The sequence below is a fragment of the Anas acuta genome, chromosome 14, assembly GCF_963932015.1.
Source record: "Anas acuta chromosome 14, bAnaAcu1.1, whole genome shotgun sequence".
Classification (NCBI taxonomy): Eukaryota; Metazoa; Chordata; class Aves; order Anseriformes; family Anatidae; genus Anas; species Anas acuta.
In genome coordinates, this window is record NC_088992.1 from 12,958,700 (window position 1) to 12,974,505 (window position 15,806).

General features: G+C 64.2%; 1 protein-coding gene across 6 annotated transcripts in view; it reads left to right on the forward strand.

Moving 5' to 3' along the window:
- The first annotated feature begins 2,893 nt into the window (after window positions 1-2,893).
- Window positions 2,894-15,806, forward strand: part of PCDH1 (protocadherin 1) — a 47,132-nt gene continuing 34,219 nt past the window's right edge. For all 6 annotated transcript variants that reach the window (XM_068697810.1, XM_068697816.1, XM_068697814.1 and 3 more), the window contains exons 1-3: window positions 2,894-3,264; window positions 7,928-8,742; window positions 10,098-12,290. In XM_068697810.1, the coding sequence (XP_068553911.1) occupies window positions 3,219-3,264; window positions 7,928-8,742; window positions 10,098-12,290 (3,054 nt within the window). In that variant the 5' untranslated portion in view covers window positions 2,894-3,218. The remainder of the gene's footprint in view (window positions 3,265-7,927; window positions 8,743-10,097; window positions 12,291-15,806) is intronic.

Consider the following 15,806-nt stretch of genomic DNA (forward strand, 5'->3'; position numbering starts at 1 on the left):
CCAGCACGGTGGCGGTGGAGGCTGGGATGAGGCTGGGACCGAGTGCTGTGGGAGGCCGAGAGCTCGTGGGCTTCCCCGGCTTGCAGGATCCTTCGTCCTCCGTCACCGCAAAGCCGGGGCCAGCTCTGTCTGCATTTGCAGCAGCCCACAGAAGCTGCCTCTGTTGTCTTATTTTTGTTATTTTTCAGAGGATATTTTAGCGCTGAGCACATTCCCTCCTGTTGCCATGGCAGCCGTGACAGGGGTTATATACCGTGAGAAAAATACCAAAATTAATGAGTGAGCGAAAGTGCAGCCGAGAGAAAAACAAGGTTAAAAAAAGAGTTAAAACAGTAATAAAAACAATCTCGCAATAATTCGGCTGCGAGCGTCCCGCAGGCATGAGAGGTGCTGACCATCCGAGTCGCTCGGCCCCGGCGCCGTGCCCGGCCGCTCTGGCATCGCGGCGCGGTCCAGGGATGCTCCTCTCCAGCAGCATCCCACGTGTGCTCCGGGTCGGGGCCAAAACCGAGCCCCTTCCTCCGCAAACCCGCAGCCCTTCATTACGCGGCAGGCTCGCGGAGGAGAAGTTCTTTAATGTGTTCATTTCCGCGCATTTGGCTTTGGAGGATCTTTTGTTTTTAATTGTAGAAACAAGCGAATTGTCAGAACATCTGTGTTATTAGCATTTGCTGCCCAAATCCGCGCTGCTGCTTCTCCTGCAGAGCCCTGCGCTGATGAGAGAGAGAACAGAGGAGCCTTTGAACTCCTTGCAGCAGACGGCAGCCAGGTTGCTGCGTGCATGTGTCGGGGAGGGGGATTTAGTCTCTTGTAAGGTTCATTTGCTCTCTGTGTTTCCCTTTCTTCTTGCTTTCCCGGAGATTTAGCTGGATGCTCTTCCCTCGCGGGCTTTGTTCTCCTGACGATGCCCACTGGCACCATGAAGCAGCTGTCTCCGCGCGGCCGGGCTGGGTACCGCGGCGCAGCATCACTGGGGGTGGTGGCACCGGCACCGCCGGATGGGACCTGGTTGGTGTCATGGTTGGGACAAGGCTGCTGTGGCCAAAGTGGGGGTGGGATGCTTCCCCCTTGCTCAGGTGGGCTCTGCTTTTTGGGAAATGGGGAGGCCAAGGCCCAGGGCAGAAACGTGCATCAATGCACAAGGAACGGCGATGCTGGTGGCAGGACTCCTGGTATCCAGAGGGCACGGGGCGCTCCGGGAGGATCCAGGCAGCAGGCCAGGCAGGGAGGTCGAGGCAGATGAACCCCATGCTCCTACAACTCCTACGACACCCCCCAAGTGTGCCTGAGCAGAGGATGCATCTTGCAAACCCTGTGTGTGCCCGGCCTCCGCAGTAAGGAGCGCTCTGACTGCCTGCGTCTCGTGTGAAATGGAAGCCTCTGGTCACAAGCGCTCTCTGAAGCTTGCCTTCAGCCCCCCCCCCCCCACTGCCCTGGGTGCACAGGGTCAGGGCTTGCTCAGCTCTTCCCATCGCTCCGGCTCTCCTCCCTCCCAGGGGGACTGCCAGAGCCGAGATGTCAAACCTCCCGCTGTCCCCGGGGAGTTTTGTTCCCACTCCCTGTCCGGATCCCGGTTCACGCTGTCTCAGCAGGGTAAGCCCTGACAAACCCGCAGCTCCTTTCCCCACCCTTCCACGGTGGGCTTCGACCTTCCCTGGGCTCTCGCTTTGTATCCTCTGCTAAATTAGCTTCGGGAGAATTCCAGCCCGGAAAAAAATCCACGCGCACAGACGTGGTGAAGCCACCGGCACTGATTAGGAGCAGAGACGGCCCCGCTGCGGGGAAGCCTGGGTTTTCCTCCCAGCGGGGTCACCCCCCAGCCCCTGCCCAGCAGGGAGAAGCCCTGCCGGGGGCTGAGCTGCCTTCTTGCGGGGGAGATTCGGGGCTGAGACAGAGCCAGGGCTGCTCGGAGCCAGCCGGCTCAGCCTCTAGATGGTGCAGTCATCGCAGCCGAGCTGAGCATGTGTGCAGCGAAGGGAGCTGCGCAACAGGTTGCCGTAGCTCAGCGGGAAGCTGCTCCCATCCCCGCGCTGCGGAGGAGAGGAAAGGACTTTTCCAGCATCCCGGCTGCAGTCCCGAGGGGCCATCAGAGCAGGAGGAGAGGAGATGAGAGAAGGGGCCCAAGGGTGCCCGGCTGTGCTGGGTGCTGGTGGCCACCCTGGCAGCTCCGGCTGCAAGCGGAGGCCTTCGGCAGGGCCAGGCTGCGGATCCCCTGCGGGGACACGGGGGCAGCGAGAGTGGGGACACCCTCAGACCATGCTGTCCCCAAGCCCCGGCCACGTTTGGGGCTCACCCTCACCCACCCCACGTCCCATGGGGGGCAGCGTGTGGGGTGGCACGGCTCCGTGCAGGCATTGCGAGGGCAGCAGGCAGGTGCTCGCTGCTCCCCAGCCCTGGGAGCCTGCAATAAAAGCGTGATTCACCCAGGTGGGGCGGGAGGGGATGGCTGATCCTGCAGGCCTCACCCAGGCAGGGCTGGAGAGGGGAGGGGGGGAATCCGAGGAGCCCTGCAGGGTGCGCCCCCCGCACACCCCTTCCCCGAGAGGGCGCGAATGGAAGGAATGAATGAAGAAATTCAGGAAGAAATGAATGGGTCTAGCAGGGACCGGGCGGGACGCTCGCCCTACACCTGAGACCCCGGGGCGAGAGGGGCCAAGCCGGGGGCGGGTAGGGGGGATCCAGGGGGGGATGCTGCGACCCCCACCAAGGTTTGGGACCAGGATCGGGCCCGCTCGGCCCGGCTGGGCTCGGGATCAGATAAGGAGCCGGAGCTCCACCTCCCCGTGGCGGCGGCAGGAGGCGGAGGCAGCGGGGACGGAGAGCGGGGAGGGGGGGACGGGCGGGCAAGGGGGGGGGGGAAAGGGGCCGTGCCTGCGCTGCGCTTCCCTTGCACATCCTCACACACACCGAGGGACGGAGGCGGGCACGGACGGAGCTGCCCACCGGGGCTGCCGCCAGCCCTGCCGCCGCCGCTCCGCCGGAGGAGCCGCAGCCCCGGCCCGGGGGAGAGGAGGAGGAGGAGGGGGGGGCGGAGGTTCCCACGGGGAAAAAACATATAGAAATATAGATATATATTTTTTTCCACCCCCCCTTCCTTTTTTTTTTTTTTTTTTTTTTTTCCCCCTCCCTTTTTAAAATTTGATTTTTCATCCGTGGATAACGAACCGGAGGAGCCGGGGGGGTGGGGGGAGCCCGGTCCCGGCGGGGAGGAGGAGGCGATGCAGACGCCGCTGGATCAGCGCTCCGGGGACCGGCCGCATCCAAGTAAGAGCTGCGGCAGGGCCGGGAGCCCCCACGCGCAACCGTGGGGCTGCCCTGGGGCCGTAGGAAAGGGAGGGACACGGGGGGGGCACCGGGGGGGAGCGGCGCTGGGCGCTTCTCGCCCCGCTCCCGGTATTGCCGGGGCTGGCTGGGGCGGGCGCTGCCACTTGTTGTGCCACACGGAGCCGTGCCCCCGCGTGGGTGCGTGGTTGGGCGGGGGGGGCGCAGCGTGGGGGTGTTTTTTTCCCCGTCTGGGTGCGTGTTTGTGTGCCGGGGGGTCGGGGCGTGTGTGTGTCCCCCTCCCACGTCGGGGGTGGCCGTGGGTGTGCGCAGCGGGGGTGAGAGCGCTGCGTGGGAGAAGTTGCGGGTGGGCAGCGGGGCCGTGTCCGTGCGGCCGGGGGGGGGGGGTCGCGGGGAGGGGGCTGGCAGGTGTGCTCGGTGGCCGTGGCACCCGCGGCATGTCCCCGTCCGTGTGCGTGTCGCCGGGCTGCGCGGAGGAGCGTGTCCGTGGGGCGGGTGCGTGTGAGCGCGCGTGGCAGCGGGCTGCGTGTGCGGGCGCCGTGGGAAAGCCGCGATCGCTGCGTGGGCGCCGGGGCTGAGCGTGAGAGCGGGGCCGGCGGAGCGGCTCCCGTGGGCTCCCCGCGGGTGTCCGCGCAACGGGCGCGCGTGTGCGCAGCGATGCGGGTGCGCACGGAGCCGGCCCCCGGTCCTAGCGGAGAGCCGCTGCCTCCGGCTCCTGCGGAGGAGGCTGCTCCGGGCCCGCCACGACACCGCCCGCCCCCGGAGCGGCTGGGATGGTGCTGGGGGGGCGCAGGAGCCCGCAGCATCCCGGAGAGGCTCGGGGGGGGACCGGGAGGGAGGACGGAGGCTGCCCCCCCGGGAGGCTCTGACAGGTCTCTGCCTCGCCGCCCGGCCGAGTTGCAGCGGCAGGGAGCAGGGGGAAGGAGGGCCCTGGGTTTCGCCCTCTTCTCCTTCTCTGTGTGGCTTCCGAGAGATGGTTTTGGGGTGAAGCTGTTGGAAGCGAGTGGTGCTGGGGGCTCGGCTTGGGGGGCCTGGGCCCAGCCCGCATCGATGCTGAGCAGCCGCAGTGGCTGGAGCCGAAGGAAGCGGCGCGTTGGGCATGGGACGTGCCGCAAAAAGCCAAGGGTTCGGCCCATCCGTGCCTCAGCTGTAAGAGTGAACATCGGTGGCTGTTTTGGGGGAAATATTGTCCTTAATCTCATCCCCGTGCTGCCAGCTGGGATGTTGCTCCAGCTCGGAGCACCGCAGCGGGGCTTGGGGAGGCCGGGGGGCTCGGTGCGTGCGTGCCCAGCGCAGTGTCTGGGTGGATTTGTGAGCAGGGCTCGGAGCCGCGCCGCCAGCCTTCAGCAGCAGGGAGAGGGTGGACTTTGGTGCCCGTTCCCTTTTGGTGCTGCCGGCTGTGGAACGGGGCCAAGAGGCTGTGGGAATCGCAGGCAGCGAAGGCTTGTTTGAGCAGTTGCTTGAATTCGCAGTGCTTTGTAACCTCTCCCTCATTAGGGCTTGGTATTTAGGGGGGAATGACTGAATTCTGTCAGATTTTGCATGCCACTGTCCTCTGAGAGCTTCCCAGTCATGCATTAAGCAGCGTGACTAACGCCTCTCTCATGTGGTTCGGGCTTTCTCGCACTCTCCCCGTAGGGAGAATTGTGTGTGCGGAGGAATAGTTGTTTTGGGAGGGGTTTTTATTTTTAAGTGCTCTGTATTCTGCCAGCAGGTCGGAAAAAGGTGGCTGGCACCAGAGAAGAAAGTGTGGGATGGTCCTTAGATCCCATGGGAAAATAGCCCGCTGCTGTGCACTGGCCCCTGGGAAGCCTCCGTCTCCTGCACAGACGTGCTTTTCCCCGACGGTGGAGCTTCCACCTCCTCCTCACACCCTGCTCCGGGCTCTCTACGTCGGCGCTGTGTCATCCCCACCCCAAGCACCAAGCACCCAGCAGGATTTGTTTCCCCTCGCGGATCTGAGCACCCAGCTCCCCCCTGCCTCTGGCTGGGGAGACGGTTGCGCCCTGCCTCCAGCCTCCCCGTTTTGGAGGCTCCCTCCACCTGCGGGAACTTGGGGTTCAGGCTGCGGCCCCTTTCCTGGAGCAGGTCGCGTGGCTGCCGGGCACCCTCGGTGACTCCCTCCCTGCCCCAGGCTCCTGGCACGGCCCCGCTGCCGGGTTCCTGGTGCTGGTGAGTCAGGGCCGTGTGACGGCAGAGCCGTGGCCCCACACGGGGACTTTCACCTTTAGCTGAGATCCTCGCACCCAGGCTTAGTCAGGAGGCTACGTCACCGGAGCGGCCTCGTGCAAACAGTGCCGTGCCGGGTGCCTCTCCCAGCCCGGGCACCTTTCGGGTCCCTGTTCTCTTGCTCCCTTCTCCTCACCCCTCCTGCATGGCCGAAGCCATGGGGTGGCGGTGCTCAGCGTGGGTCCGGACCCACACCCACGGGTGCAGATCCCCCACTCGGGGTGACATCACACCAGCGCACAGCCCGCGGTGACGGGGGCACGCGCACGCCGCTCCCCCCGTGCAGGCACACGCGGTGCTCCCTGCACGCACACGTGCGCGTGGTGCAGCAACGCGAGCCCCGATCCGCTGCGCACACTCAGCCGGTGTGGGCATGGATGTGCTCCTCAGGGCATGTGCACACCCTGCTCGTGCACACAAGTGATTTTTTCCTGCCCTGTGTGGGTGCGTGAATGGATGCATCACGCTCTGTGCACACGCGTGTACATGTGCACTCGCTCCAGGGCTTGCTTGAATCGATCCGAAGCTGCGTCGTGCTCCTGCTCAGCTCCCTACCTCCATCCCTGGCCCCGTGCAGGGTGGGGACGGCTGCTTATCCTCCTCCTTTCCACCCGGGACATGCCTCCAGGCGGCTGTGCGTGCCCTCAGCAGGGTGGGAATGTCTGTTCCCTTGCAGGAAGGATGTTTGTAGGATGAGGGAGCAGAGCGGAGCTAGGCTTTGGGGCCATAGCTCCGTCTCCAGAAGCAGAGCTGCCTTCCCTCCTGCCAAGGGAAGAGCTCCCCACTTCCATCCCAGCAGCCGCCTGTCCGTGGGCGAGCGCAGGGACAGAGGGGCTGTGAGCTGCTGGCTGGCAGGAGGCAGGCACCAGGGCAGACGGTGCCGGATGCTCCACTTGTTGAGGGTCTGCCCGACGCTGGGGCGAGCAGGAGCTCGGCGCTGAGCTTGGCAGCAGCCGTGTGGCACCGCACAGGGGTGATGCCAGAGGAGCACCCACCCATCCCGCAGGCTGGGTGCAGCGTGCGGAGAGGAGCAGTGGGAGTGGCGAGAGCGGGTCGCAGCCGTGGGGCCGTGGCAGATGTTGCAGATTCTGATTTTGGGGCACGCAGTGAGGCTGGTGTGCCTGATCCCAGCCAGGGAAGCAGGGGGCAGGGAAGCTGGTGGCCACGCACAGCACCGAAGCGTGTGGCTCGGCACAGAAGGGGGTAGTCCCTGTGGGGCTGGCGCTGCCCCTGCAGCTTTGGCACACTGGGAGGAGGTTTCCAGTGGCCGGGCGCCTGCAGTGCAGCGTGCAGTGTGCGTCTGCAATGCAGGGGGGCAGCGCTTCGGGTGCCGTCTCTGCAGTGGGCAGTGTGGGCACCGGCACCCGAGGGCACCCCACTGTGCGTGGGCAACATCCCAGCCTGGAGCGGGCAGCAAGGGGAAGGAGCAGCGCGCCTGCAGCGAGCGCAGGGGATGTTTTGGGGCTGGCGCAGGGTGCGGGGTTGCCTAGTGACCGCGCAGCAGCGGGGAGATGCTGTGCCGACCGGCGCGGCGTGCAGGGTTGTGCGGTGCCGCCGTGCCGTGGGGAGGCTCAAGGGCTGTGTGCGGGGTGGGCAGTGGGGCTGCATCACTCAGGCCCCGTGCCGGGCACTGCCCTGGCTCCTGTGGGGCTGTGGGCAGGGGGCAGCGCCCCACATGCAGTGCGGGGTGGGTGATGTGCGGGGCTCCTGCATCCCTGCAGCGCCGGATGGGTGGTGCCTTCGCAGTGCGAAGCTGGCAGTGCTTCGCCAGGGAGGGCCGTGCCGCTCTGTCCCTGCTGTGGCGGTGCCCCGTGTCCCTGCAGTGCTGGGCTCGTGGTGTTTCTGCAGGGCAAGCAGTGCCCCGTGTCCCTGCAGTGCCCCACAGGTGTCATCCCTGCATCCCAGGCACAGCCCCTGTCCCTTTGCTGCCTTCACCACTCAGTGCTGGCAGGGCGCACAGTGCCCGGTGCCCCCAGGGTGCGTGGCAGGCAGTGTCCCCGCAGCTTGTGGCACTCAGTGCCCCCGTGTCTCTGTGGTGAGAGGCTGTGTCCCAGCCCAGCCAGCTCCCGTCGGGTCGCTGGCAGCAGGCTGCGTGCAGCCCGCCCCGTCAGCGTGCCTGGCTGGCTGTAATTACAGCTTGCATGCTGACGAAGAGGGTGGACGGTGGCAGGAGTGGCTTCCTGTCCCTTGCAGGAAGGGCCAGGGTTGCAATGATGGGGTTGCTCACTCGGGCAGGGCGGTGCAGGAGCTTGGTACATGGGGACCGGTCCTCCCGGGCGCTCCTCTGTGGGGGCTGGGGCCGGGTGCCCCTTCCCCTCGGGGGCACAGCTTTGGGACCGCGTCCAGCCCCATAGGCTGCACCCGAAGCTGCTGGGGCTCACGTCGCTTAACCCACGGTGTCTGTGTCTCCTTGCAGCTCCCCTGCGGCGCAGGATGAGGCCCCTCGCCTCCTGCCTGGGCCTGTGGCTCCTCTGCCAGCTGCCTGCCCTGGTCTGCGGGACGCGGGTGGTCTACAAAGTGCCCGAGGAGCAACCCCCCAACACGCTCATCGGCAGCCTGGCCTCTGACTACGGCTTCCCAGACGCGGGGCACCTCTACAAGCTGGAAGTGGGGGCCCCGTACCTGCGTGTGGATGGCAAGACTGGGGACATCTACACCACGGAGACCTCCATCGACCGGGAGAGCTTGCGTGAGTGCCAACACCTCCTGCCCGGCGAACCCTGCTACCTGGAGTTCGAGGTGTCCATCACCGACCTGATGATGAACAACAGCCCGCGCCTGCTGGAGGGGCAGATAGAGGTGCTCGATATCAACGACAACACGCCCAACTTCGCCTCGCCCGTTCTCACCCTGACCATCCCCGAGAACACCAACATCGGCGCTCTCTTCTCCATCCCCCCGGCCATGGACCGCGACTCGGGTCCCAACGGCGTTGCCTCCTACGAGCTGATGGCTGGCCCCGACGCGCAGGAGCTCTTTGGGCTGCAGGTGGCCGAGGACCAGGACGAGAAGCAGCCGCAGCTGATCGTCATGGGGAACCTGGACCGGGAGCAGTGGGACTCCTATGACCTGACCATCAAGGTGCAGGACGGGGGCAGCCCGCCGCGGGCGAGCAGCGCCCTGCTGCGCATCACCATCGTGGACATGAACGACAACGCGCCCAAGTTCGAGAAGGCCCTCTACGAGGCAGAGCTGTCCGAAAACAGCCCCGTGGGGCACTCTGTCCTCCAGGTGAGTTTGCAGGGGTTTTCTTCTCCTCCCCAGCTCTCCTTGCAAGGACAACCTGGGGGCTTCCCTATGGCCACGTGCTGCCTTGGGAGGGAGAGCTCAGAGGGCTGCACGCCTCAGAAGCCCGCAGCATTACCCTGGGATGTCACCTCTGCTGAAATGCAGTGGGACAGGATGCTCGGGAAGCTGCAGCCGGGGTGGGGGCTGCAAGGCCATGAGTGAGAAGCAGCAGCAGGGCTGGTGGGTCCGCAGGAGCACATCTGCAGGTTTCGGGTAGGGCTGGGACTCACGGTCCATAGAGGAGCCTGGCTTCATTCCTGGCTGGTCCAAATGCTATCTGCGGACAGGACATTGACCTGTTTGCAAGTCAAATTCCCTGGGCTGCTCCCTGGAAACTCAGGAGATGGGCAGTACTGCCTGCAGATCTGGGGGTGCGTGGGGCTCTGCCCCATCATGGGGGGTTCGGGGGGGGGTTGGCAACGAGATAGCAGCCAACATCTGTTTATCTGCAGCTGCCATCTTAATAAGCGGAGCGTGGCCAGCTCTCATCTGCTAATTCTGATGTGGATTTTTAAGAATTCATTTTTCACTGTTAAGAGAATGGAAGTTGGAAGCAGATAAGGGAGCGGCGCGGCCGGGAGGAGAATGGGCTGAGCCGCTGCCGCTGCCATTGCTCAGCTTTTATCTTTCGGGGAAAATGACTTCCGCCTTTTTTTGTGAGTGGAGGTAAAAGGTGGAATTTACATTTAACAACTTTCGTTCTCCATCCAAATCTGCTGAGCAAGATAACGGCGGAGCAGCAAATGGTGCAGAGAAGAGGCTGCTCGGAGAGCCGATTAGGGAGGCAAATGTTAGACAAACCTCATCTCCTTTAGAAAGCAAATAATAGGCAGGTTTATGCGAACGCAGAGCTGCTGGCTGGTGGGCTGGTGCACCCCTGCAAGCAGGGAGGGAGCTGCGGTGGCTCTGTGCAGCATTGCCATCCTCGTCCCCATCCTCGCCGGGGCCAGGCAGCTGCTCAAGCCCCCCGCTGTAGCTGCAGGGCGGTGGGTAGAGAGTGTCTGGGGGAGCAGGGGCAGCCGGGGCTGTCCCTCCCCGGTGCTGTCTGGGTCTGGTAGCGCTGCTTCCTGGAGGATTCCCTGCATGCTGGAGCTGGCCGGGAGGGGAGCTCAGCCCGACCGGCACAGCCGGTTTCTCTGGAAGAGCGAGGGACAGCCTCCGTGCCGGGGAGCCACTCCCAGCCGTCCTGCCAGTCCCAGGCTCTTTGCCCCATAGGTCTTGGCCCTAGAAGAGGAAATCCAGGTTTTTCCCCCCAGCCTGGCCTCTCTTGCTCACCATCTTCTCCCTCTGTCCCGCAGGTGAAGGCCAACGACTCGGACCAGGGCGCCAACGCCGAGATCGACTACTCCTTCCACCAGGCCTCAGACATGGTGCGCCGGCTGCTGCGCCTCGACCGCGCCACGGGGCTCATCACCGTCCAGGGACCCATCGACCGCGAGGACGTCAGCATCCTCAAGTTCTCCGTCATGGCCAAGGACAAGGGGGCCAACCCCAAGAGCGCCCGCACCCAGGTGGTGGTCACCATCAAGGACATGAACGACAACGCACCCTCCATTGAAATTCGGGGTATAGGGCTGGTCACGCACCAGGATGGCATGGCAAATATCTCGGAGGACGTGCCAGTAGAGACAGCAGTAGCTCTGGTGCAGGTGTCCGACCGAGATGAGGGTGAAAACGCTGTGGTGACATGCGTGGTGGCTGGTGACGTCCCATTCCAGCTGCGGCAGGCAAGTGAAACGGGGAGCGACAGCAAGAAGAAATACTTCCTGCAGACCACCACGCCGCTGGACTACGAGTCGGTGAAGGACTACACGATCGAGATCGTTGCGGTGGACTCGGGGAACCCGCCCCTCTCCAGCACCAACTCGCTGAAGGTGCAGGTGGTGGACGTGAACGACAACGCGCCCGTCTTCAGCCAGAGCTTCACCGAGGTGGCCTTCCCTGAGAACAACGAGCCCGACGACCTGGTGATGGAGGTGAGTGCCAGCGATGCGGACAGCGGCTCCAACGCCAAGCTGGTTTACTCGCTGGTGACAGACCCCTCGTCCAAGGGCTCCTTCACCATTGACCCCGACTCTGGGGAGATCCGAGTGAAGGCGGTGCTGGACCGCGAGCAGCGGGAGCGCTACGAGTTCTTGGTGGTGGCGGCAGACAAGGGCAGTCCCAGCCTCAAGGGCACAGCGTCTGTGGCCATCAACGTCATGGACAGGAATGACAACGACCCCAAGTTCATGCTGAGCGGCTACAACTTCTCGGTGATGGAGAACATGCCGCCCCTCAGCCCTGTGGGCATGGTGACGGTGATCGATGCTGACAAAGGAGAAAACGCCCGCATCCAGCTGTCGGTGGAGCAAGACAATGGGGATTTTGTCATCCAGAATGGCACTGGCACCATCCTCTCCAGCATCTCTTTTGACCGGGAGCAGCAGAGCACGTACACTTTCCGGCTCAAGGCGGTGGACGGCGGGGATCCTCCCAGGTCTGCCTACGTGGGGGTGACCATCAACGTCTTGGATGAGAATGACAATGCCCCCTTCATCACTTCGCCCTCCAACGCCACCTACAAGCACATCCTGCCCCACACGAGCCCTGGCCAGCAGGTGAGCAAGGTCAAGGCAGAGGACATTGACTCCGGCGTCAACGCAGAGCTGACCTACAGCATCACGGGAGGCAACCCCTTTGAGCTCTTCCAGATCTCCCCGCACAGCGGGGACATCACTCTGGAGAAGGAGATCCTGCGCAAGCACCACGGCCTGCACCGCTTGGTCGTGCGCGTCAACGACAAGGGCAAGCCCTCTCGGCACGGCACGGCGCTGGTGCACTTCTACGTCAACGAGACGTTGGCCAACCGCACACTGCTGGACACACTGGTGGGGCACAGCCTGGACACGCCGCTCGACATAGACATCGCCGGAGACCCCGAATATGAGCGCAGCAAGCAGCGAAGCAACATCCTCTTCGGAGTCATCGCCGGCATCGTGGCGGTCACCTTGGTCATTGTGCTGGTCGTGCTGGTGCGCTACTGCCGGCAGCGGGAGGCCAAGAGCGGCTACCAGGCAGGCAAGAAGGAGACCAAGGACCTGTATGCACCCAAGCAGGCCAGCAAGGGCGGTAAGAGCAAGAACAAAGTGAAAAAGAGCAAGTCCCCAAAGCCGCCCAAGCCCACGGAGGACGAGGAGGAGACGGGGCTGCAGAAATCGCTCAAGTTCAACCTCATGAATGACTCTGTCAGCGACAGCCCCCGCATCCACCTGCCCCTCAACTACCCGCCGGGCAGCCCGGACCTGGGGCGCCACTACCGCTCCAACTCGCCCCTGCCCTCCATCCAGCTGCAGCCTCAGTCGCCCTCCGCCTCCAAGAAGCACCAGGTGGTGCAGGACCTGCCGGCCACCAACACCTTTGTTGGCACCGGGGACAACAACTCGACGGGCTCCGAGCAGTACTCGGACTACAGCTACCGCACCAACCCCCAGAAATACACCAACAAGCAGGTAGGAGAGCTCATCCTGAGGCCGGCAGCGGCCCCCCCGCTGCACCGGGGAGCCATCTGGACCGAGGTGTGGGAGTGAGCCTGGACTGGCCCCCGGCGCACGTGGCCGGGGGAGGCTGGCGGAGGACGGCCACCACGGGGAGGGGACAGGGAAGGGGACAGAAAAATGTCACAGCCTTCGTCACAGCACCCGGGGCTGGGACCTGGGTGGCGGTGATATGAAAGGCACTGCATGCCTGTGCCTCTGCATGGGGAGCACCGGGGGAGGGAAGCCCACCCGCCTGGGTCCCTTTTGGGGTCCGGCACCCAGCAGGGCAATGCCACCCCGGGGAGCACGGAGTGAGGCGCTTGCAGTAGCCGGCTCCCCGCACAAAGCATCCCGAAAAAGGGAGCTCTGTGGCTGCCCGGGCAGGCGGGGCTGGGCTGGGGAGCAAAGCGCTGCCTTTTTCCCAGGCTCGGGTTCTGCCTTCCCCAGGGCTTGGGCCCTCTGCCATAAGCCGGCGCGGTGAAAATCCGCCTCGGCGCAAGCAGCAGAGCCCAGCTGCTTTTCTCTACGCAGGGCTCCTCTCTGGTGGCATGGGGCCGGCAGGGGAGGGTGGCTGAGGAGCGGGGCACCCGGGTCTCTGCTGCGTGCTGCGGTCGGGTCACTGCTCTCCGTCTGGCCGGGGACTTCTGCGGGGCAGGGAGGAGGAAGGACTTGGCTGCCGAGCGGGAAGGGCTGCTGGCTGGTGTGCTTGGAGGTCGTGGGAGGACCGCAGGGGTCCGGAGCTTGCGGGACCTTCTCTCCTTGGGCTGTCTGGCCAGTTGGCTTGCACCACGTTTCTGCTTTGGCGCCTGTCGGGTCTGTCCTTAGCGAGCTAGGGAGGGAGAGCGGGGACGGGTGCCTCTGGCTTCACCTGTTCCCGGCCCCGTGGGTGAGGACCGTCCGCTCCGCCCCACGCCGTGCTGTACCCCGAGTGCCCCCTCAGCGGCAGGCTGGGCTCCTGCCGTGGGGCTGAGCTCTGCTGCCCTGTTGGATTTGACTTCAATAAAGTTTTCTATTTTTGACCACTTGTGCCTTATTTTCCGTGCTGCCCCTGAAGCTGCTCTGGCTCACGGCCATTTCCCAGGCAGCTTTCCCCCAACCCTGGCACCCAGAAGAGATGTGAGTGTGGGCCAGCTGCCCCTGCTAACTTTCCCCCCTGTCCCCCAGAGTGGCCCCCACAGAGGTCTCGGTGTGATGCCATCTGTGGGGGCTGTCTGTGTTGGTCCCCTTGCTCCACATCTCCCATCTCCAGCCCTCTATGAGGAGACGCCTTCCCCAGGACGCGGCGCACCACGCACGCACCCCGATGCCCCTTGGCCGTGCTCATCCCCACATCCACTTGAGACCCCCCATCTCCCCAGGCCAGCACGTGGAGGAGCGGAGCCCTGCCTGGGTAGCATGACCCAAATCCTGCCGCAGTGCTGCAATGAGGACGCGGATGCAGATGGAGCCCGGGTGCGTCAGCAGCGCCGGGGGGGCACCGACGCAAGGCGCTCCCCGCCCCACCACGCAGCGGGCACCCTCGCAGTGGAGGAGCTGTCCTCCTGAGCAGGCCTGCAATGGGGCAAGGTGGCCAAGCTCCCCCAAGACCATAGTCACCCCCTCCCTGGCTGACCCCTCCTCATTCTCAGGGTTTTTGGTTCAAACGGGGGCATGGGGAGGCACCGGCTTCACCTCTTCCCCAGGGGCTCCAACCGGCCCCACCAGCCTGCTGGAGGAGAGGAGGTCTGGTGCTTGGAGAGATTAGATCATCCGGGGAAACCAGTGCTTCTGGCTCTGGTGGTTTCACCTGGTGCCAGCCTTGGCTCTCCCAACCTCCTCGTTTGTTTTGCTAACAGCGTAAGGTTTTATCTCGAACCGCTCAGGAAGCGTCTGGGCCTCCTGGGCAGGCACGGCTGGGCCCCGCGGGGCGATGTGGTGGCTGCAGAAGAGGAAAGGAGACAGCAGCACCCACCTCCAGCCCAGCCCCTGCAGGGCTGGGCCGGGCAGGCTGGGGACCTGGCTCGGCGCTGCTATCTGCATCCCTTTGGGAACCGTCTGAAAGCCGTTTCCCTTCCTTCCTTGCCCTCAGCAGCTCTTTGATGAACCTGGAGCGAGAACGCAACCTCTCAGGTGCTCAAGTTCTTCTGCCTATCTCCCAGCCTCCATCCTTTGGGGCATTTTTTTGTACTTTTTAATTTTTTTTCTCCTTTATTCTCTCACGGCTGCACAGAGCCGGGGCTGCCCCGGGTCACTGCAGCCCCCCCACCGCCCCAGAAGCCGGCTGGAGTGATGTTGGCTTGGGCGTGCTGCTGCGAGCTCAGCAGAGGCACCTGCACCTGCCTGCAGGCTCGGGAGCACGGCGCAGCTTTAATTACTCTCCGCGGGTGAGGGGGAATAGGAGGAATATTGTAGCTGTAATGGACAGAAATGAAATTGTCTTGTTGTAGAATTTCGCTTTGAGTCTCCATAAATTGCAGGTTTAGGTGTTGGCAGATGTTTGGGAAAGTCTCCTGCCGTCCTGGGTCAGTGGATTTTCTCAAGGTCGCTCACGTGGAATGAGCTGATAAATGGATCCAGCGCCGAGCTGCAGATGGAGCAGAGGGTTCAGGGGGGACCTGCCCTGTTTTCTGCTGCTCCGGAAAGATTTCCCAGTCTGCAAATCAGCTCCTGCTCCCCACATCATTTGGGGCTGGTGCAGGTTCAGCGTGGTTGTGGGCACTTGGGATGTGGTGCAGGGGACCCTGAGCATCTGTGGGGAGTGCAAAAGGGGCAAGGAGTGGGGCAGGTTGGGGTGCTCGCAGCCTGTACCCCCTGCCCACGGGCTGGGATGCCAATGGGGTGCAGCCTGCATTGCCTGCAGGAGGAGGGGGCACGGGGTCAGGAACCAGGCTGTCCCAGGAGGAGGTGGCAGGGGGTCGCATGCAGGCTGTACGACACGGAGAGGTGACAGTGGGGCGTACGGAGCACGGCGACTCCTCGGTGTGCATCCAAGGGGGCCGTGGTGCTGACCTGGTGCTGACCCTGACCGTCCTCGTCCCGCTGGGGAGAGCATCGGGTTTCTCCTGATTGAGGCCCCTGGCCCCGCTGCCGCTGGGGACCTCACCCTTTGCTCCTCTGATGGCTTGCAAGGAATAACTTTAATGTCTTCCTCTGCATGGAGCCCCTGTGCCCTGCGCTCTCCTCGCCGTTGCTGCACGCCGGGCGGCCTGGGGGGCTCACAGCTCCCCGGACCCTCCAGCTGTGGCTGGTTCCTCCTTCCCACCCTGCTGAGCCAGGTGCTGGCCCACTCCCCTCTTCCCTTTGCTTCTCAGTCCCATTCCCCCCACCCCCCCTCGGCTCTCACATTTATGCCCACCCCCTCTTTCTCTCTCCCCTGCTCTCTCCCCCTTCCTCCTGCTCCCCCCAGGCAGCGATCTCCCCGGTTGCTTTCCTCTCCCCAAACCCTGAGGGATGCTGAGCCCTGCTGAGTCCCTGCTGGCTCCGGCGGGTCCCCAGCGCGATGAAAGCGCT